The 16647-nt window shown below is 43.9% G+C and overlaps 1 protein-coding gene across 1 annotated transcript; it reads left to right on the top strand.

Moving 5' to 3' along the window:
* The first annotated feature begins 926 nt into the window (after positions 1–926).
* On the top strand, positions 927–16269 carry LOC121540254 (glutamate--cysteine ligase regulatory subunit-like). Its single transcript, XM_041848981.2, has 7 exons — positions 927–1234; positions 2279–2347; positions 11557–11641; positions 14030–14086; positions 14929–15131; positions 15219–15333; positions 15454–16269. The coding sequence occupies exons 1-7, from the start codon at positions 1109–1111 to the stop codon at positions 15621–15623; spliced, it is 825 nt and encodes a 274-aa protein (XP_041704915.1). The 5' UTR covers positions 927–1108; the 3' UTR covers positions 15624–16269.
* Positions 16270–16647: the final 378 nt, after the last annotated feature.

The raw sequence follows: 16647 nt of genomic DNA on the forward strand, positions 1-16647 counted from the left end.
GGATAGATATTTTAACAGTGGAGGCTGCTGAGGGGAGGACAGCTCATAATAATGGCTGGAACGGAAACCATGTGTTTGATGTATTTGATACCATTCTACTAATTCCGCTCCAGCCATTCCCACAAGCCCGTTCTCCCCAATTAAGGTGCCACCAACCTCCTGTGTATTTTAAGTATCAGCTAACCACATCATCTGCTCAGACGTTGCATGCATCAACCAATGGTTGCGTGCCATGTCATCGACTGTGTCATCGACTGACAGATTGCTATAACATATATGGTTAGCTGATACCTACATGCCCTACATGTTGATGGGCAGTTTCCTCTGCCCAGGTGTTGCTGAAGCATGCCAGATCTTACAACACCTGGATAGGTATTTTGAGTATCAGCTAACCACATATGTTATAGCAATCTGTCAGTCGATGACGTGGCACGCAACCATTGGATGCAATTTGTCAATCAATGACACAGTTGATGACATGGCACGCAACCAGTGGTTGTTGCGTCGCCTCGCCTTAGCTGTGGAACGCGCCCAATGTCTTTCTGTGTGGAGTTAACTCTCACTTTTAGTATATTCTTAAATCACATATTGTTTATATAATTATTTATCACTCACAAAATGAAAGCCTATTAGTTTACAATTTAGAATGTCAAACAATATGGTATGTCGTTTTTGAGGATTTAGACTTTTTATTGCCAAAACTGCCTTCTGTGTGGGTGTGTGCCCTCTGATCAGGGTCAAGGGATGAATGTTGAATTAAAAATGAAACATCTGGTCTCTTGAAACAAGCTGTGTCATGATTACAGTGAGTGTACATTCCAATGTACGGTGAGTCAGATAACACCAGTGCTGAGCTGTAACAAGATCTTGGTTAAAAGATTAAACAGAAATCCATGCCAGGTTTTGCACACAACACCAATGTGGGCGTCCTCATAACTACTTTCTACCGGCAGTTAAATAATCTACAAATGGAAGTCATTCTAATTCAGGGGTAGCTACAGTTTGGAAACGAGGTCACTCCTGTTAGAATAAAGTAACTAAAGAAGTTGCTGAATAGCTAATAAAGGCGTTCTACCACGATACATTTACTGACTACCAAGGACACCACATGGAAAATCACACCACCAGTGCTAAGGTGCTTCTCAACCATGCTACGATTTTGAATCTGCACACGGGGAATTTAGTAAACCGAAGCCGTCTCAAGAAAAAATGTCCGTCTTCACCTAGCGAAGAGGTAAGACTGACAATTGGACTCTGTCATAAATGACTGGCTAGCTAAAGTAAGAGGTTTAAAAAGAGTGCTACATTGGTCAGTTAGCTGGGGTGTAATCATGAATTACACCCCAGCTAAAACTGATAAATTCTGGTAGGTCCCGTTATGTTTGCTCCCGTTTTTAAGAAACGTTTTGCAACAGAGTTGGCGGAATGAATACACCCCTGGCTATATAAAGTTATAACTAGCTAGATGAAAAACCATAGCCTCGACGTGAACTAGCTACCTATACAGAACAAAAATATAAACGCAACAATGTCGAAGATTTTACTGAGTTACAGTTCATATAAGGAAATCAGTCAATTGAAATAAATAAATTAGGCCAAGAGCGTCTGCTAAATGACTTAAATGTAATCTATGGATTTCACATGACTGGGAACACAGATATGCATCTGTTCGTCACATACTTAAAAAAAAAATATATATATATATATATATATATATATATATATATATATATATATATATATATATATATATATATATATATATATATATATATATATATTAGGGGCGTGGATCAGAAAACCAGTCAGTATCTGGGCCAGGATTCACCTGAGAATGAGATTCAAAGATGCATGAGAATTTTTATTAAGAAAGCCAGGACTTGTCATGTGTAGGTGCTAGAAGGCCAGACTTTATTTAGCATGAGAACAATCATACAACTATTTCCCTGAAGCTGTGCACCACCTGACTCTCATAAGTGTAACTAAAATCTCCTTTGGCTTCAGCATTTCATAGTGTTGGTGTTGTATAGCAAGCCATAACTCTGGCCACACATTTTTATGCTGTGCAAATCACCCATTGTGCCCAGCACTGTACAAAATAATCCTATACTTTCCATCTCAGACAATCTTTCAAAGTAATGCTAGATAATTTGGCATCATTGAGTGATCTGTAGGTGTCCATGAAAGCCCTACCTAGTTACCACAAGTGTTTATAGCAACCCTGTTAACACTGCTAGTAATTTACAGTCCACTCTTTCTCAATTTTTTTCCAATACAGATTCAAGACTGTGTTCGAGCCACGCTTAATGAGTGGTTTGCCACCATACCACCACCAACTTCATCAACGGTGAGACATCACTCCGTCTACCCACTCATTATTCAATACCATATAGTTGTATTTCCCATGCATATTTCATTACACACATGGCTACATAACAGCTATTCACCAACATCCAAACAGTATCAAGTGTCCATAATCCCTCTTTACCAAGTTCCCATAGTGACCAAGTGTCTAAAGTACCTACTAACATTTTACATCATCTAGCTTTAATAATGAAAAAGGCAGGGATGGATCCATAATGAACAACACTTGTGTAACCATTGGTTCCCTTTCGGTCAGTCAAGTTCGGTACAACAAACTATGTGGAGTCGCACTCTGGCAACTTCAGTTGAAGGATCTACAATCGCGCCTGATAAGGCCAATGAAATCCGTGCCTCGCAGGAAGCCCCGCATTCCACAGGTGATAACAGTAATGTATATAAATCCTGGATTGCTGATGCAATGTATTGGCCATTGAGAGGCTTTGAAGCCACCGATCGGCCATATTGGCATTCCCCAGTAGGAGCAGTCCTCCATAGGAATGAATGTAATTCTACAGTATTTCAATTAAATGTTTCCAAGGACAAAATAACATTTATTTAAGTATTTCTGTTGTAGTGGGACAGGAACATTAGTAGTCTCTAAAAATACTAATACTTTAAGGAATGTGTGTGTACACACACACTGAACAAAAAATATAAACGCAACATGTAAAGTGTTGGTTTCATGAGCTGAAATAAAAGATCCCAGAAATGTTCCATATGCACAAAAAGCTTATTTCTCTCAAATTTTGTGCACAAATTTGTTTACATCCCAGAGCATTTCTCCTTTGCCAAGATAATCCATCCACCTGACAGGTGTGGCATATCAAGAAGCTGATTAAACAGCATGATCATTACACAGGTGCAGCTTGTCCTGGGGACAATAAAAGGCCACTCTAAAATGTGCCGTTTTGTCACACAACACAATGCCACAGATGTCTCAAGTTGAGGGATCATGCAATTGGCATGCTGACTACAGGAATGTCCACCAGAACTATTGCCAGAGAATTGAATGTCGTTTTAGAGAATTTGGCAGTACGTCCAACCGGCCTCACAACCGCAGACCACGTGTAACCACGTCAGCCAATGACCTCCAAATCTGGCTTCTTTACCTGCTGGATCGTCTGAGACAAGTCACCTGGACAGCTGATGAAACTGTGTATTTCGGTCTGTGATAAAGCCTTTTTGTGGGGAATAACTCATTCTGATTGGCTGGGCCTGGCTCCCTAGTGGGTGGGCCTATGCCCTCCCAGGCCCAACCATGGCTGCACTCCAGCCCAGTCATGTGAAATCCATAGATTAGGGCATAATGAATTTATTTCAATTGACAGATTTCCTTATGAACTGTAATTTAGTAAAATAGTTGAAATTGTTGCATGTTGTGTTTATATTTTGGTTCTGTGTGTGTATATATATTTTGTTTAGCTCATATAATTTTAAAGTATTAAATGAAGGTGTCTAATAGAATAAACATGTTAAAAACAAATGTAGACATTTAATAAATGTATTTCTAAAGCTTCCCTAAAAAAAAATACAATGGAGTACCAAGATAGCTGTGCGATGGCTTCAGTCCAGCGCCCCCTGTCAGTCATCCAGGGTTTATACACCACTGGGTGATAAGCGTGAGGCTCGGATTCATTCCTTAAATTATTCTGCTCTTCACCTCAGTGTGGACAGGAACGATTTGCGCTACTAAAACAAACAATTGGAACATGAGACTGTCTTACATTGCACCAACTAAGCGTGCTCACCCCCTGGATGTTGTTTGCTGAAGTTTGTATGGTTCGCATAAGTTTCCTAATCACATACAATTAGTTCTTCAAGTTTGTTTTCTTGGACAGTACTTGTCAAAGGTTTGGACACACCTACTCATTCAAGGGTTTTCTTTATTTTTACTATTTTTTACATTGTAGAATAATAGTGAAGACATCAACTATGAAATAACACATAGGGAATCATGTAGTAAGCAAAAAAGTGTTAAACAAATCAAAATATTTTTTATATTTGAGATTCTTCAAATAGCCACTCTTTGCTTTGATGACAGTGTTGCACACTCTTGGCATTCTCTCAATCAGCTTCACCTGGAATGCTTTTCAATTAACAGGTGTACCTTCTTAAAAGTTAATTTCTGGAATTTCTTTCCTTCTTAATGCGTTTGAGCCAATCAGTTGTGTTGTGACAAGGTAGGGGGGGTATACAGAAGATAGCCCTATTTGGTAAAAGACCAAGTCCATATTATGGCAAGAACAGCTCAAATAAGCAAAGAGAAACAACAGTCCATAATTTCTTTAAGATATGAAGGTCAGTCAATATGGAACATTTCAAGAACTTTTAAAGTTTCTTCAAGTGCAGTTGCAAAAACCATCAAGCGCTATGATGAAACTGGCTCTCATGAGGACCACCACAGGAATGGAAGACCCAGAGTTACCTCTGCTGCAGAGGATAAGTTCATTAGAGTTACCAGCCTCAAATTGCAGCCCGAATAAATACTTCACAGAGTTCAAGTAATAGACACATCTCAACATCAACTGTTCAGAGGAGACTGTGTGAATCAGGCCTTCATGGTCGAATTGCTGCAAAGAAACCAATACTAAAGGACACCAATAAGAAGAAGAGACCTGCTTGGGCCAAGAAACACGAGCAATGGACATTAGACCGGTGGAAATGTGTCCTTTGGTCTGGAGTCCAAATTTGAGATTTTTGGTTCCATCCGCTGTGTCTTTGTGAGACGTGGTGTGGGTGAACGGATGATCTCCGCATGTGTAGTTCCCACCATAAAGCATGGAGGAGGAGGTGTTATGGTGTGGGTGTGCTTTGCTGGTGACACTGTCTAATTTTACTTAGAATTCAAGGCACACTTAACCAGCATGGCTACCACAGCATTCTACAGCGATACTCCATCCCATCTGGTTTGGGCTTAGTGGGACTTTCATTTGTTTTTCAACAGGACAATGACCCAACACACCTCCAAGCTGTGTAAGGGCTATTTTACCAAGAAGGAGAGTGGAGTGCTGCATCAGATGACCTGGCCTCCACAATCACCCGACCTCAACCCAATTGAGATGGTTTGGGATGAGTCGGACGGGAGAGTGAAGGAAAAGCAGCCAACAAGTGCTCTGCATATGTGGGAACTCCTTCAAGACTGTTGGAATAGCATTCCAGGTGAATGCGTTTGCAAAGCTGTCATCAAGGCAAAGGGTGGCTATTTGAAGAATGTCAAATATAAAATGTATTTTGATTTGTTTAACACTTTGTTATTTCATGGTTTTGATGTCTTCACTATTATTCTACAATGTAAAAATAAAGAGAAACCCTTGAATGAGTAGGTGTGTCCAAACTTTTGACTGGTAGTGTATGTCTCGGCTCGGTGCATGCTTAGGCTGACCTCACTCGAATCAGTTCATGTGCTAGACAAGGAGATAGCTGTCACTGTTCCCCTACTAGTTTGTGGCGCAGGTTCTTTTGACAATCGTGCAGCATTCTTTAGGGAGCTTGGTGTTTCCAATAGTGACTTCCTCTCCCGGGTGCCTGTACCTCGGCTGAGTCGGAGTTGATGGACGCGGCGATGGATTGGGTCGTTGCATCTCCCGGCTGCTCCTGTGTGCTCTGTCGCCGGTTACGGGAGGCTACTCGAAGAGAGAGGATGACCAGGTTCTGTGGGTATCCCCTCGCCGCCTGTGTCTGACTTGGTTAAGCAACACTTGCCTCTTCGCAGAAGGGGCCGGGTTCCACATCCGGTGATTCAGTCCTAGCAGTAGCTTAGCTAGCTACTGCTAGCTATTCCGGCTTCCTAGCTGTGGAATTGCTTGGGTAGCTCTCCTGTTTAGTATACGTAGCTAGCGTTAAGTCGCTTGGTTAGTCTAAATAGACTGTGCTGCGGTCAGAGGCTAGCTAGCTTAGACTAAAAGCCTCAAGGCTAACGTCGGCTAGCATGCATAACTTCTGGCAAATTTAAGCTTACTAGCTTTCCTCTGGCGTTTTGGCAATCACATTCCTAGAGTGGAGGAAGCGGGGCTTGCGGGCACCTTCAATGATGAAGCTGCTTCCGAGCACTGGGCATGGGTAACCCCCGGAGTGAGGGGCCTTCTCACGGGTCTGCGCAACCGGTGAGCCCCACTACAAAAACATTACTGTGATGTCATTGCCCCCACCTTTGGTTACGGCCAAACGGGGTGCTACGTCAGCCATTGCCGGAGCCCCCTGTGTCCATAAGGGGCCGGGCTTCATCCAGGCTATACTAACGGAAGCACAACTTAGTTTGGAGTCTTGTCCCATGTTTAAAGCTCCTCTGTTACCCTGCGTTCCATGGTGTTCAGAGGGTTCAAGGGGTATATCATTCTCCCCAGGGTGAGGGTAATAAGTTGGGCGATTCACTCTCTGTCCACAAGGGGACACTGCTTCCCCATATGTGTCTCATTACTGGAATTCATAGCTGCCTGTAGCTCACTAGTCCTATGAGGTGCTTAGTGATCTGGGTTCTATAGGCGATTGGTTTCATTCCTGAGAATTGGATTCAATTCCGAATCACCCCCGTCTGTTACCTTGGAAGGGGTCCGTTTTTCAGAGCTGTCTGTCCCTTTTCCAGCTGGGTTACAAGGTGCTGTGGCACAGGTACCTATGACTGGTGGGTATGATAACCATCATGATAGCGGTTTTCCCCTGGGTCTGTTTTTAATGTTTTCCCCTGGGTCTGTTTTTAATGTGTGCTGGGTGCCAGCCGGTTACCGGGACCTATCTTGCCGCCTAAACTGAGCGAAGCTCGTTGTGACAGAAGTATCCCAAGGGGCACTGCCAATCGGGGTGCGTCACTTATTGCCGGAGCCCCTGAATCCAGAGTGAACGGGCTTCAGGCAAACTTTGGCGCATAAACACAGTTGTGTAAACCCAAAGTTCCACAGTGTTCACAGGTGTCAAGTGTTGTGCCTCCCACGTGGGTGCAATGAAAAGTGTCCCTTCTCCACATTCAGACACAATGGGGAAAAATAACCAATCTCCCAGTCCCGCTGGTGGCAGCCCGCCCCTTCAAATGGCATTTGACGGGAGGCTCGCTATCTGCTCCAACCAATGGCGCGCATGCGCAAGGTTGCTCTGGACATGCGAACAGTGACGTCGGGGTACAGGCTACAATTTGTTGCGCGCATCATCCACGCTTCTGCGGCGTCATCACATCGACTGTTCCCGGCGCCTCAGTACCCGTTTTGAGGGAGGTAATATCCTCCCGTCTCCAGACGCGAGCAATCCTAGTGTTTTCTATGTAGGATCTAGGATGGCTGGTACAGCCGGTATTTCCTGGTTCTGGATGGGGTCGGGACTTTACACCCCGTTCTAGACTTATGTGTCCTCAGCAAGCATCTTGGAGTTCACACGTTCAAAATGCTCTCAAACCAGAGGCTGTTACAGTCCATGCGTCCCGGCGATTTGGTTCACCACCATCGACCTTAAGGATGCGTACTTCCATCTGCCCAAGTCACAGAAAGTTTGAGGTTCCATTATTTTGGTCCTCATTCGGCTTGACCCTCTCGCTTCGCATCTATTCAATGGTGGTGGAGGCGGCTCTGGCACCAATAAGGGGCCAGGGCCTAAGGGTGTTGGCCTATCTGGACGATTGGCTGACAGCAGCAGAGTCAAGGGAATAAGCAGTGTTGCACACATCCAGGCTGGTGTCCCATTTTCAGCCTCTGGGGTTTATTGTAAACCATAAGAGTCGTCTAACCCCATTGCAGCGCATTCCATTCCTGGGTCTCGAGTTGGAAATTGCGCTTTTCTAACCCTGGATAGGGTGTCTGGGTTCCAGCTCTGCTTGGCCCAATTTAGGTTGGGCCGCACAGTACTTTTTATCCAGTCTCTGCGCCTACTGAGGTTGATAGTGGTCATTCCCCTGGGACTATTATTGATGTGACTGTTCTGGTGCTGGGCGCTAGCCACGCGCTTGGATGCATATCGCCACATAAACCGCTCGATTCAGGTGTCCCCAACATGACTTCAGGGCATTGGCCCAGTGGAGCGAACGCTGACTACGGTCACAAGGGGCTCTCATGGGCCAGGTATTGTTCCGCAATATGGTCACGACAGACACGTCCCCCCCCCCCTCCCCCCGCGAGCTGTGCGAGGGTTACTCAATTCGGGTTGTCTGGACGGTGTCACAGAGTGTCTGGCATATCAATTACCTGGAACTTCTGACAATGTACGTAGCGCTCAGGCGCTGCATCCCACATTTGTCGGGCCGGCATGTGCTGGTCAGAGCCGTCATGACGACGGTGGCATACGTCAACACCTTGGCTCACACCCTGTTGCTGTGGAGATCCTTTGTGGCTCAGTTAGTAGAGCATGGCGCTTGCAACACCAGTGTTGTGGGTTCTATTGCCATTGGGGACCAGTACGAAAATGTATACACACACTACTGTAAGTTGCTCTGGATAAATGACTAAAATGGAAATGTAAAATGTTTAGCAGTGCGCATAGGTCTTTACACATAATGAGAACGCGCAGTTTCGTCTATTTTTCTCGATGAGAGAACAGAGTGCACCGTTGGGAATGGATGCTCTGGAGTGGCTTCGGACTCTCCTTTAAGTGTTTCCGCCAGTGGTTCTGATTCAGCCCACATTGGAGAGGGTGCGCCAGGAGAGCTTATCATTGATTCTTGTGTCTCCCCGTTGGCCCAGGCAGCCTTGGTTCGCGGAGATCATTCACCTTTTTAGGCGGGGACCCGTGGCAACTCCCATTGCGCAGGGACCTGTTGTCCCAGGTGCACAGATGGGTTTGGCATGAGAGGCCAGAGATTTTGTTATTTTTTGCCTGGTCAGAGTAAGCTAATCTGATGGCTAGAGGTTTTCCTACGAATGTTATTGCTACCATTAAGTCCGTAAGGGCGCCCTCCACAAGAAGGCTGTATGCGTTTGTGGCAAGTGTTTTGAGCTCTGTTGCCAAGATAAAGGGCTGGTTCCTTTTCAGTGCTCTGTGAGGTACATCCATATGTTCCTACAGGAGCTATTCGAGCAGGGACGGGCATTCTCCACTTTAAAAGTGTACATGGCCGCTATCTCTGCGTGTCGTGTGGGAATTGACAGAGCCACACCGGGGGCCCACCCTCTGTTGTGCGGTTCCTGAAAGGGGTACATGGTCTCAGACTGGTCTTCAAACCTATTGCACCCACATGGGACTTGCCACTGGTTTTGGGGGCACTGTGTGTCCCCCTTTTGAGTCTCTGGAGTCGGTGGATCTGAAGATCCTCTCCTACAAAACCCCCTTGCTCATGGCTTTGAGGTATTTCCCTTTTCACCTCCTCCTTTTGCTTCTGAAGAGCAGGAGAGGTTATGCCCTGTGTCCAGTGCGAGCTTTACACACGTACGCTGAACAGACCCATCCGGTTATGTGACCAGCGTTTCTGTTTTTTGCTAATCCAGCTCATGGCAGGGCGCTCTTTAAGGAGCGTCTCTCCCACTGGATTGTAGAGGCATCTCCCACCAGATCTCCCTGGCATATTGCAGCAAGCATTCCCTAGCGGTGTACTCGCCTACCAGGGGTCTGGCAGTGTCTCGGTCATTGTTTAAAGGATTGACTGTAGGAGTTATTTGTGCTGCGGCCAGTTGGGCATCACCACACTTTTTTTGTGAGATTTTATCGCTTGTCACTGCTCCCAGTGTAGCCCACAGTGAGCTTACGGACAGGGGAAAGTCACTAGGCAGTACACCGTGTGCGCAATACCCAGACTGCCGCATCTGGCAGAGTCAGGTCTGGGTGCTCTGCCATGGGCCATTTAATTTAGTAACCACTGGGGTCAGCTTGGGCCGTGATTATTATTTCCCCATAGTTTGTTGTACAGACGTTAACGTTATGACTATAACTGTTCCCTGAAGGAGGGAAATGAGGTACAACACCTGTTTGGCCACCTGTTCCTGGGCTCGGTGAAGAGTGGTATTAAATTGAAGGAATTAATCACAGCCTCACGCTTATCACCTGTGTAAGGCAGGGATTCCAGCGAGGCGTGGAATTCATTGGCATTGCGAGGCGTGATTGTAGATCCTTAAACCGAAGTCGCGAGAGTGCGACTCCCCATAGTATGTTGTAATTCATTTCCCTCCTTCAGGGAACAGTAGTTATACAGTGAGCTCAAAATATTGGGACATTGACATTTTTTGTTTGTTTTTGATCTGTACCCCAGCATTTTGGATTTCAAATGATACAATGACTATGGGGTTAAGGTGCCGACTGTCAGCTTTAATTTGAGGGTATCTTCACCCATATTGGGTGAACCGTTGAGAAATTATAGCACTTTTTTTGTATATAGTCCTCCCATTTTAGGGGACCAAAAGTATATTTGTGCGTCTAACTTTGTCGCTCATCATTATTCACCATTCATTCACAATAATCTGTTATCATGGAAGCATCCACATTCATTTAGAATTGTGTAGAAACATATTCTTATTTACAATGAAAGTGACTCCAAAATGACACAATAAATTATTTAACATTCATTTCTATTGGGCACAAAATAATCTGAAACGCAACCAAAACCAACCGCAAATGCATCCAACAAGTTTGTAGAGTCACAAGCTTGATGTAGTGCTAGAAATATGGGACCAAATACTAAACTTTTGATTACTTTTAATGCGCATAAGTGAATTTGTCCCAATACTTTTGGTCCCCTAAAATGTGGGGTACTATGTACAAAAAGTGCTGTAATTTATAAACTGTTTACCCGATATGTATGAAAATACCCTAAAAATAAAGCTGACAGTCTGCACTTTAACCTCAGTCGTTGTATCATTTCAAATACAAAGTGCTGGAGTAAACACAGCCAAAACAATGGGGGGAAAACTCACTGTCACAATACTTTTGGAGCTCACTGTAGTTGTTACGTTACTACAACGCAATTGCATTCTCTTGCTGGGAAAACAAAATAGCTGCCTGTTGATTGACCGCAAATAATTTCAGACTGATGAAAGGGAACTGTCATAGTGATCATTCATGCAACGTTGGCTGCGAAAGGTTCTACATGTGCTTCTGTTGTGAAGTTGGAGTGGCTTTGCCCTGTTGCGTTTCTGCTGGGGTCAGCTAATCTGCTTCAGCACTCTGTGAGTACAGGGGGGGGGTCTTACATACACAAAGCCAAAGCTTATATTCCCTGCAATGAAATCCCACAACAAGATTGAAACCGATTTTGTACATTTTCTAAAATTGATTGACACCTTTTAGGACCTACCAGACACTGTTGACTGCTCTATCCCTCAAGCTACAGAAGCAATCACACCTGAGGAGAGGGAGGAGCTGAAGGTCTCAGGTGAGTTTTACTGGTAGTCTATGACGGGGGTTCTCAAAGTGGTCCGTGGACCACACTTTAAAAAAAGATATATACACACACAGTGGGGAGAACAAGTATTTGATACACTGCCAATTTTGCAGGTTTTCCTACTTACAAAGCATGTAGAGGTCTGTACTTTTTATCATAGGTACACTTCAACTGTGAGAGACGGAATCTAAAACATAATCCAGAAAATCGCTATGATTTTTAAGTAATTCATTTGCATTTTATTGCATGACATAAGTATTTGATAAATCAGAAAAGCAGAACTTAATATTTGGTACAGAAACCTTTGTTTGCAATTACAGAGATCATACGTTTCCTGTAGGTCTGGACCAGGTTTGCACACACTGCAGAAGGGATTTTGGCCCACTCCTCCATACAGACCTTCTCCAGATCCTTCAGGTTTCGGGGCTGTCGCTGGGCAATACGGACTTTCAGCTCCCTCCAAAGATTTTCTATTGGATTCAGGTCTGGAGACTGGCTAGGCCACTCCAGGACCTTGATGCTTCTTACGGAGCCACTCCTTAGTTGCCCTGGCTGTGTGTTTCGGGTCGTTGTCATGCTGGAAGACCCAGCCACGACCCATCTTCAATGCTCTTACTAAGGGAAGGAGGATGTTGGCCAAGATCTCGCGATGCATGGCCCCATCCATCCTCCCCTCAATACGGTGCAGTCGTCCTGTCCCCTTTGCAGAAAAGCATCCCCAAAGAATGATGTTTCCACCTCCATGCTTCACGGTTGGGATGGTGTTAATAATAATAATAATAATAATGGTGTTCTTGGGGTTGTACTCATCCTCCTTCTTCCTCCAAACACGGCGAGTGGAGTTTAGACCAAAAAGCTCTATTTTTGTCTCATCAGACCACATGACCTTCTCCCATTCCTCCTCTGGATCATCCAGATGGTCATTGGCAAACTTCAGACGGGCCTGGACATGCGCTGGATTGAGCAGGGGGACCTTGTGTGCGCTGCAGGATTTTAATCCATGACGGCGTAGTGTGTTCCTAATGGTTTTCTTTGAGACTGTGGTCCCAGCTTTCTTCAGGTCATTGACCAGGTCCTGCCGTGTAGTTCTGGGCTGATCCCTCACCTTCCTCATGATCATTGATGCCCCACGAGGTGAGATCTTGCATGGAGCCCCAGACCGAGGGGGATTGACCATCATCTTGAACTTCTTCCATTTTCTAATAATTGCGCCAACAGTTGTTGCCTTCTCACCAAGCTGCTTGCCTATTGTCCTGTAGCCCATCCCAGCCTTGTGCAGGTCTACAATTTTATCCCTGATGTCCTTACACAGCTCTCTGGTCTTGGCCATTGTGGAGAGGTTGGAGTCTGTTTGATTGAGTGTGTGGACAGGTGTCTTTTATACAGGTAACGAGTTCAAACGTGCAGTTAATACAGGTAATGAGTGGAGAACAGGAGGGCTTCTTAAAGAAAAACTAACAGGTCTGTGAGAGCCGGAATTCTTACTGGTTGGTAGGTGATCAAATACTTATGTCATGCAATAAAATGCAAATTAATTACTTAAAAATCATACAATGTGATTTTCTGGATTTTTCTTTTAGATTCCATCTCTCACAGTTGAAGTGTACCTATGATAAAAATGACAGACCTCTACATGCTTTGTAAGTAGGAAAACCTGCAAAATCGGCAGTGAATCAAACACTTGTTCTCCCCACTGTGTGTGTATGTATATATATTTTTATGAATGTTACTAACAACATATTAAATTAATTTTGGCCAATGGATCTGCGGAGTAAGTTTAGAGGGTGTAATACAATGTAATTATTAATCGAAAATGTTGTTCTTAACCCTGGGCAACATGGGCCTGGGAGGCTCACAGGGATATTGGTATCCACAGTATTCCACAAATTACACATTTTTCAACTCAAAACTTATTGTATTCCCCCCAAAGTTTTTTTTATTTTTTTTATATTTTTTTACATAAATGCGCTGTAATCTAAGTTTTAAAACTGCAAAGTTTTCTCTCTGCCTCATGGCAAAATATGAAGAAATGCAGGATATTAGCTTTGAAGCTTCAACAACAAAAAATGTCTCTACCCCTTAAACTGCAGAATTTTCTCTCCGGTGCCAAGAAATGGGTCTTTTAAAATGTTCCTTCCCAGGGCCAGAGACTTGTTTCGTCGAGCCATGCATTGCCAAAGTCATAGTAGAACTCTTTGTATGCTATTTTTATCTCACTCGAGTTGTGTTCTGATTTATGAGGGGGTCCCTCTGATTTATGAGGGGGTCCCTGATGAATTTGCTATCAGAAAGGGGTCCACGGCCTGAAAAATAAGGAATTATGAGCCCAGTATGTGAATTTCATGACAAAAATACCATGTCCATATTCTTGCTTTACAGTGAAACTATTTATTTGCGAGGCAGACCTCTCTTCAATCAAAGATGCAGTTGATAAGGGTGAGTATTACACTCAGTGACTGCACAGAAAAGTAATTTGGCACAGGCGATTGTCTGTAAACCTGACCATGTTGTCAAATCAAAATGCAACAGACTTAAGTAGACAGTATCAGTGAACTGCTTTCGTTGGCATGCCAACTCCTTTCCTTACCTCAATTTTTTTGTATTTGAAAGCTGAAATCCATAAAGGGAGAAGCTGTCACGTCCGTTTGGGATACTACAACAACAAAGAAGTCACTTCAAACAACAAACTTTTTTTATTTTATTTTTGCCGACATCATTGAACGTGCGATAGAACACCAGAATATGTACTGAGATGTATTTATTTTTATCACGCTGCTGGAAGCTCCTCTTCTCTGTTTCATCTAAACAAAACAAAAACCTGTACGTTAACCTCCCGAGTGGCGCAGTGGTCTAAGGCACTGCATTGCAGTGCTAGCTGTGCCACTAGAGATCCTGGTTCGAATCCAGGCTCTGTCGTAGCCGGCCGCGACCGGGAGACCCATGGGGCGGCGCACAATTGGCCCAGCGTCGTCCAGGGTAGGGGAGGGAATGGCCGGCAGGGATGTAGCTCAGTTGGTAGAGCATGGCATTTGCAACGCCAGGGTTGTGGGTTCGATTCCCACGGGGGGCCAGTATGAAAAATAAAAAATTAATAATGTATGCACTCACTAACTGTAAGTCGCTCTGGATAAGAGCGTCTGCTAAATGACTAAAATGTAAATGTAAAAACAAATGCACTGTTTCCCCCTTTACAGATTTCAGCTTTAAGAAGCATGCACTGACTGTATACTATAAGACTTCATTCAAGTTTCATGCTCATAAGACTCTGTTTGTGACAGCTTGTCAGGCCCTGGCTGTGTCCCTGCTGGACTCGGTGATCATCGCACCCCCTGTTCTGCCTGAAGGGGAGAGTCAGACCCTGGAGAACCTGCAGCCTGCCTGGAGGGAACTGGAGGGCTTGGTTCAGAGCCACAAGATCGCTGCCATCGGCACCTCTGACCTGGACAAGGAGCTCCTGGAGCAGCTCTACAACTGGGCCCAGGTGAGTGGTGATGCTGACGAGACCTGTCAGATTTTAATAGGTTGGTGTATTTGGGGTTTTGAATTGATTTATTTTCTCCTGGTCTAGGTGAAACCCAGTAGTAACCAGGTAAATCTGGCCTCCTGCTGTGTGATGCCCCCTGACCTGACTGCTTTTGCAAAGGAGTTTGACATTCAGCTACTGACTCATAATGACCCAAAAGGTGAAAATTGTGCTAATTTCAATTTGTAATATTTTCACTGTATAATCAGATAATAAATGTTAAGGAAAGGCTGTATGTGCTCTGAGGGGCACTGAATTAATGCATTGTATTTTCCTGTAGAACTGATTACTGCTGCCAGCTTCCAGGAGGCAGTGCAGGAGAGCACTCAGGACCTGAAGGTAGCAGACTGGAGGTTGGAGTGGGTTTTGCGCTACTCCATCATTGTCAAAAGCAGGGGGATCATTAAAGCAAAAGGCTACCTTGTTCACTCAAAGAGAAGCAACCTGTAGCGTGTCCTCTGAAAATCAGTTATTCAGATGTTACTCATGACCAATACATTTATAGTAGTCAAACCACTTACACTCCTGCATTGCAGTGGAGGCTTTGTTTTAAAGACGGAGATATAGGTAGATCAACGTTTAGCAAACATGGCTACAAAACTGAATTGGAACCCCAGAAATAATTAAATTGTGTAGATGTAACACCTTGTTTTAGTACAATGTTAGAATGATTGCAAAGCAGTTTAAAGGTTAAACAGCCTCTAACCCACTACGGAAATGTCCCACAATATTTTTACATTGTAAATTGATGAGAAAGTTAAGTAGAGGTGAGTACTTTGGATCGGTTAAAGCAACAGAGTCATATGTAAAGTCCTAGTGCGCTCTGACGTGTATGAACAGCTCCTTCTGTTTTCTACTGTATAATACTGGCATCCTGTATAATGGGGACAAGGGCCTAATTCCAATCGATTTCTGGTCAGTGAAAAAAATGTATGGTTAGTTCATAAACTTCTTCATTTAGTGTACAGTAGATATTAGATTTTTAGAAAGTACTTTATGGATGTTAAAGTATTGTCTTGGCAAATATTTGTGTGTGTGTGTGTATGTGTATATATATATATATATATCACACACACACACACACACACACACAGTAAGGGGAAAAAAGTATTTAATCCCCTGCTGATTTTGTACGTTTGCCCACTGACAAAGAAATGATCAGTCTATAATTTTAATGGTAGGTTTATTTGAACAGTGAGAGTCAGAATAACAACAAAAAAATCCAGAAAAACGCATATAAAAAATGTTATAAATTGATTTGCATTTTAATGAGGGAAATAAGTATTTGACCCCCTCTCAATCAGAAAGATTTCTGGCTCCCAGGTGTCTTTTATACAGGTAACGAGCTGAGATTAGGAGCACACTCTTAAAGGGAGTGCTCCTAATCTCAGTTTCTTACCTGTATAAAAGACACCTGTCCACAGAAGCAATCATTCAATCAGATTCCAAACTCTCCACCATGGCCAAGACCAAA

Source organism: Coregonus clupeaformis, chromosome 26 (genome assembly GCF_020615455.1).
Source record: "Coregonus clupeaformis isolate EN_2021a chromosome 26, ASM2061545v1, whole genome shotgun sequence".
Taxonomy (NCBI): Eukaryota; Metazoa; Chordata; class Actinopteri; order Salmoniformes; family Salmonidae; genus Coregonus; species Coregonus clupeaformis.

What these genes read in the sequence shown, in the direction of transcription:
- LOC121540254 (XM_041848981.2), top strand. Translation starts at nt 1,109, where the DNA reads ATGGAAAATCACACCACCAGTGCTAAGGTGCTTCTCAACCATGCTACG. An exon ending in CAAAGATGCAGTTGATAAGG is followed by an intron (nt 14,087 to 14,928) that starts GTGAGTATTACA and finishes TGTTTGTGACAG; the next exon opens with CTTGTCAGGCCCTGGCTGTG. An exon ending in GACTCATAATGACCCAAAAG is followed by an intron (nt 15,334 to 15,453) that starts GTGAAAATTGTG and finishes ATTTTCCTGTAG; the next exon opens with AACTGATTACTGCTGCCAGC.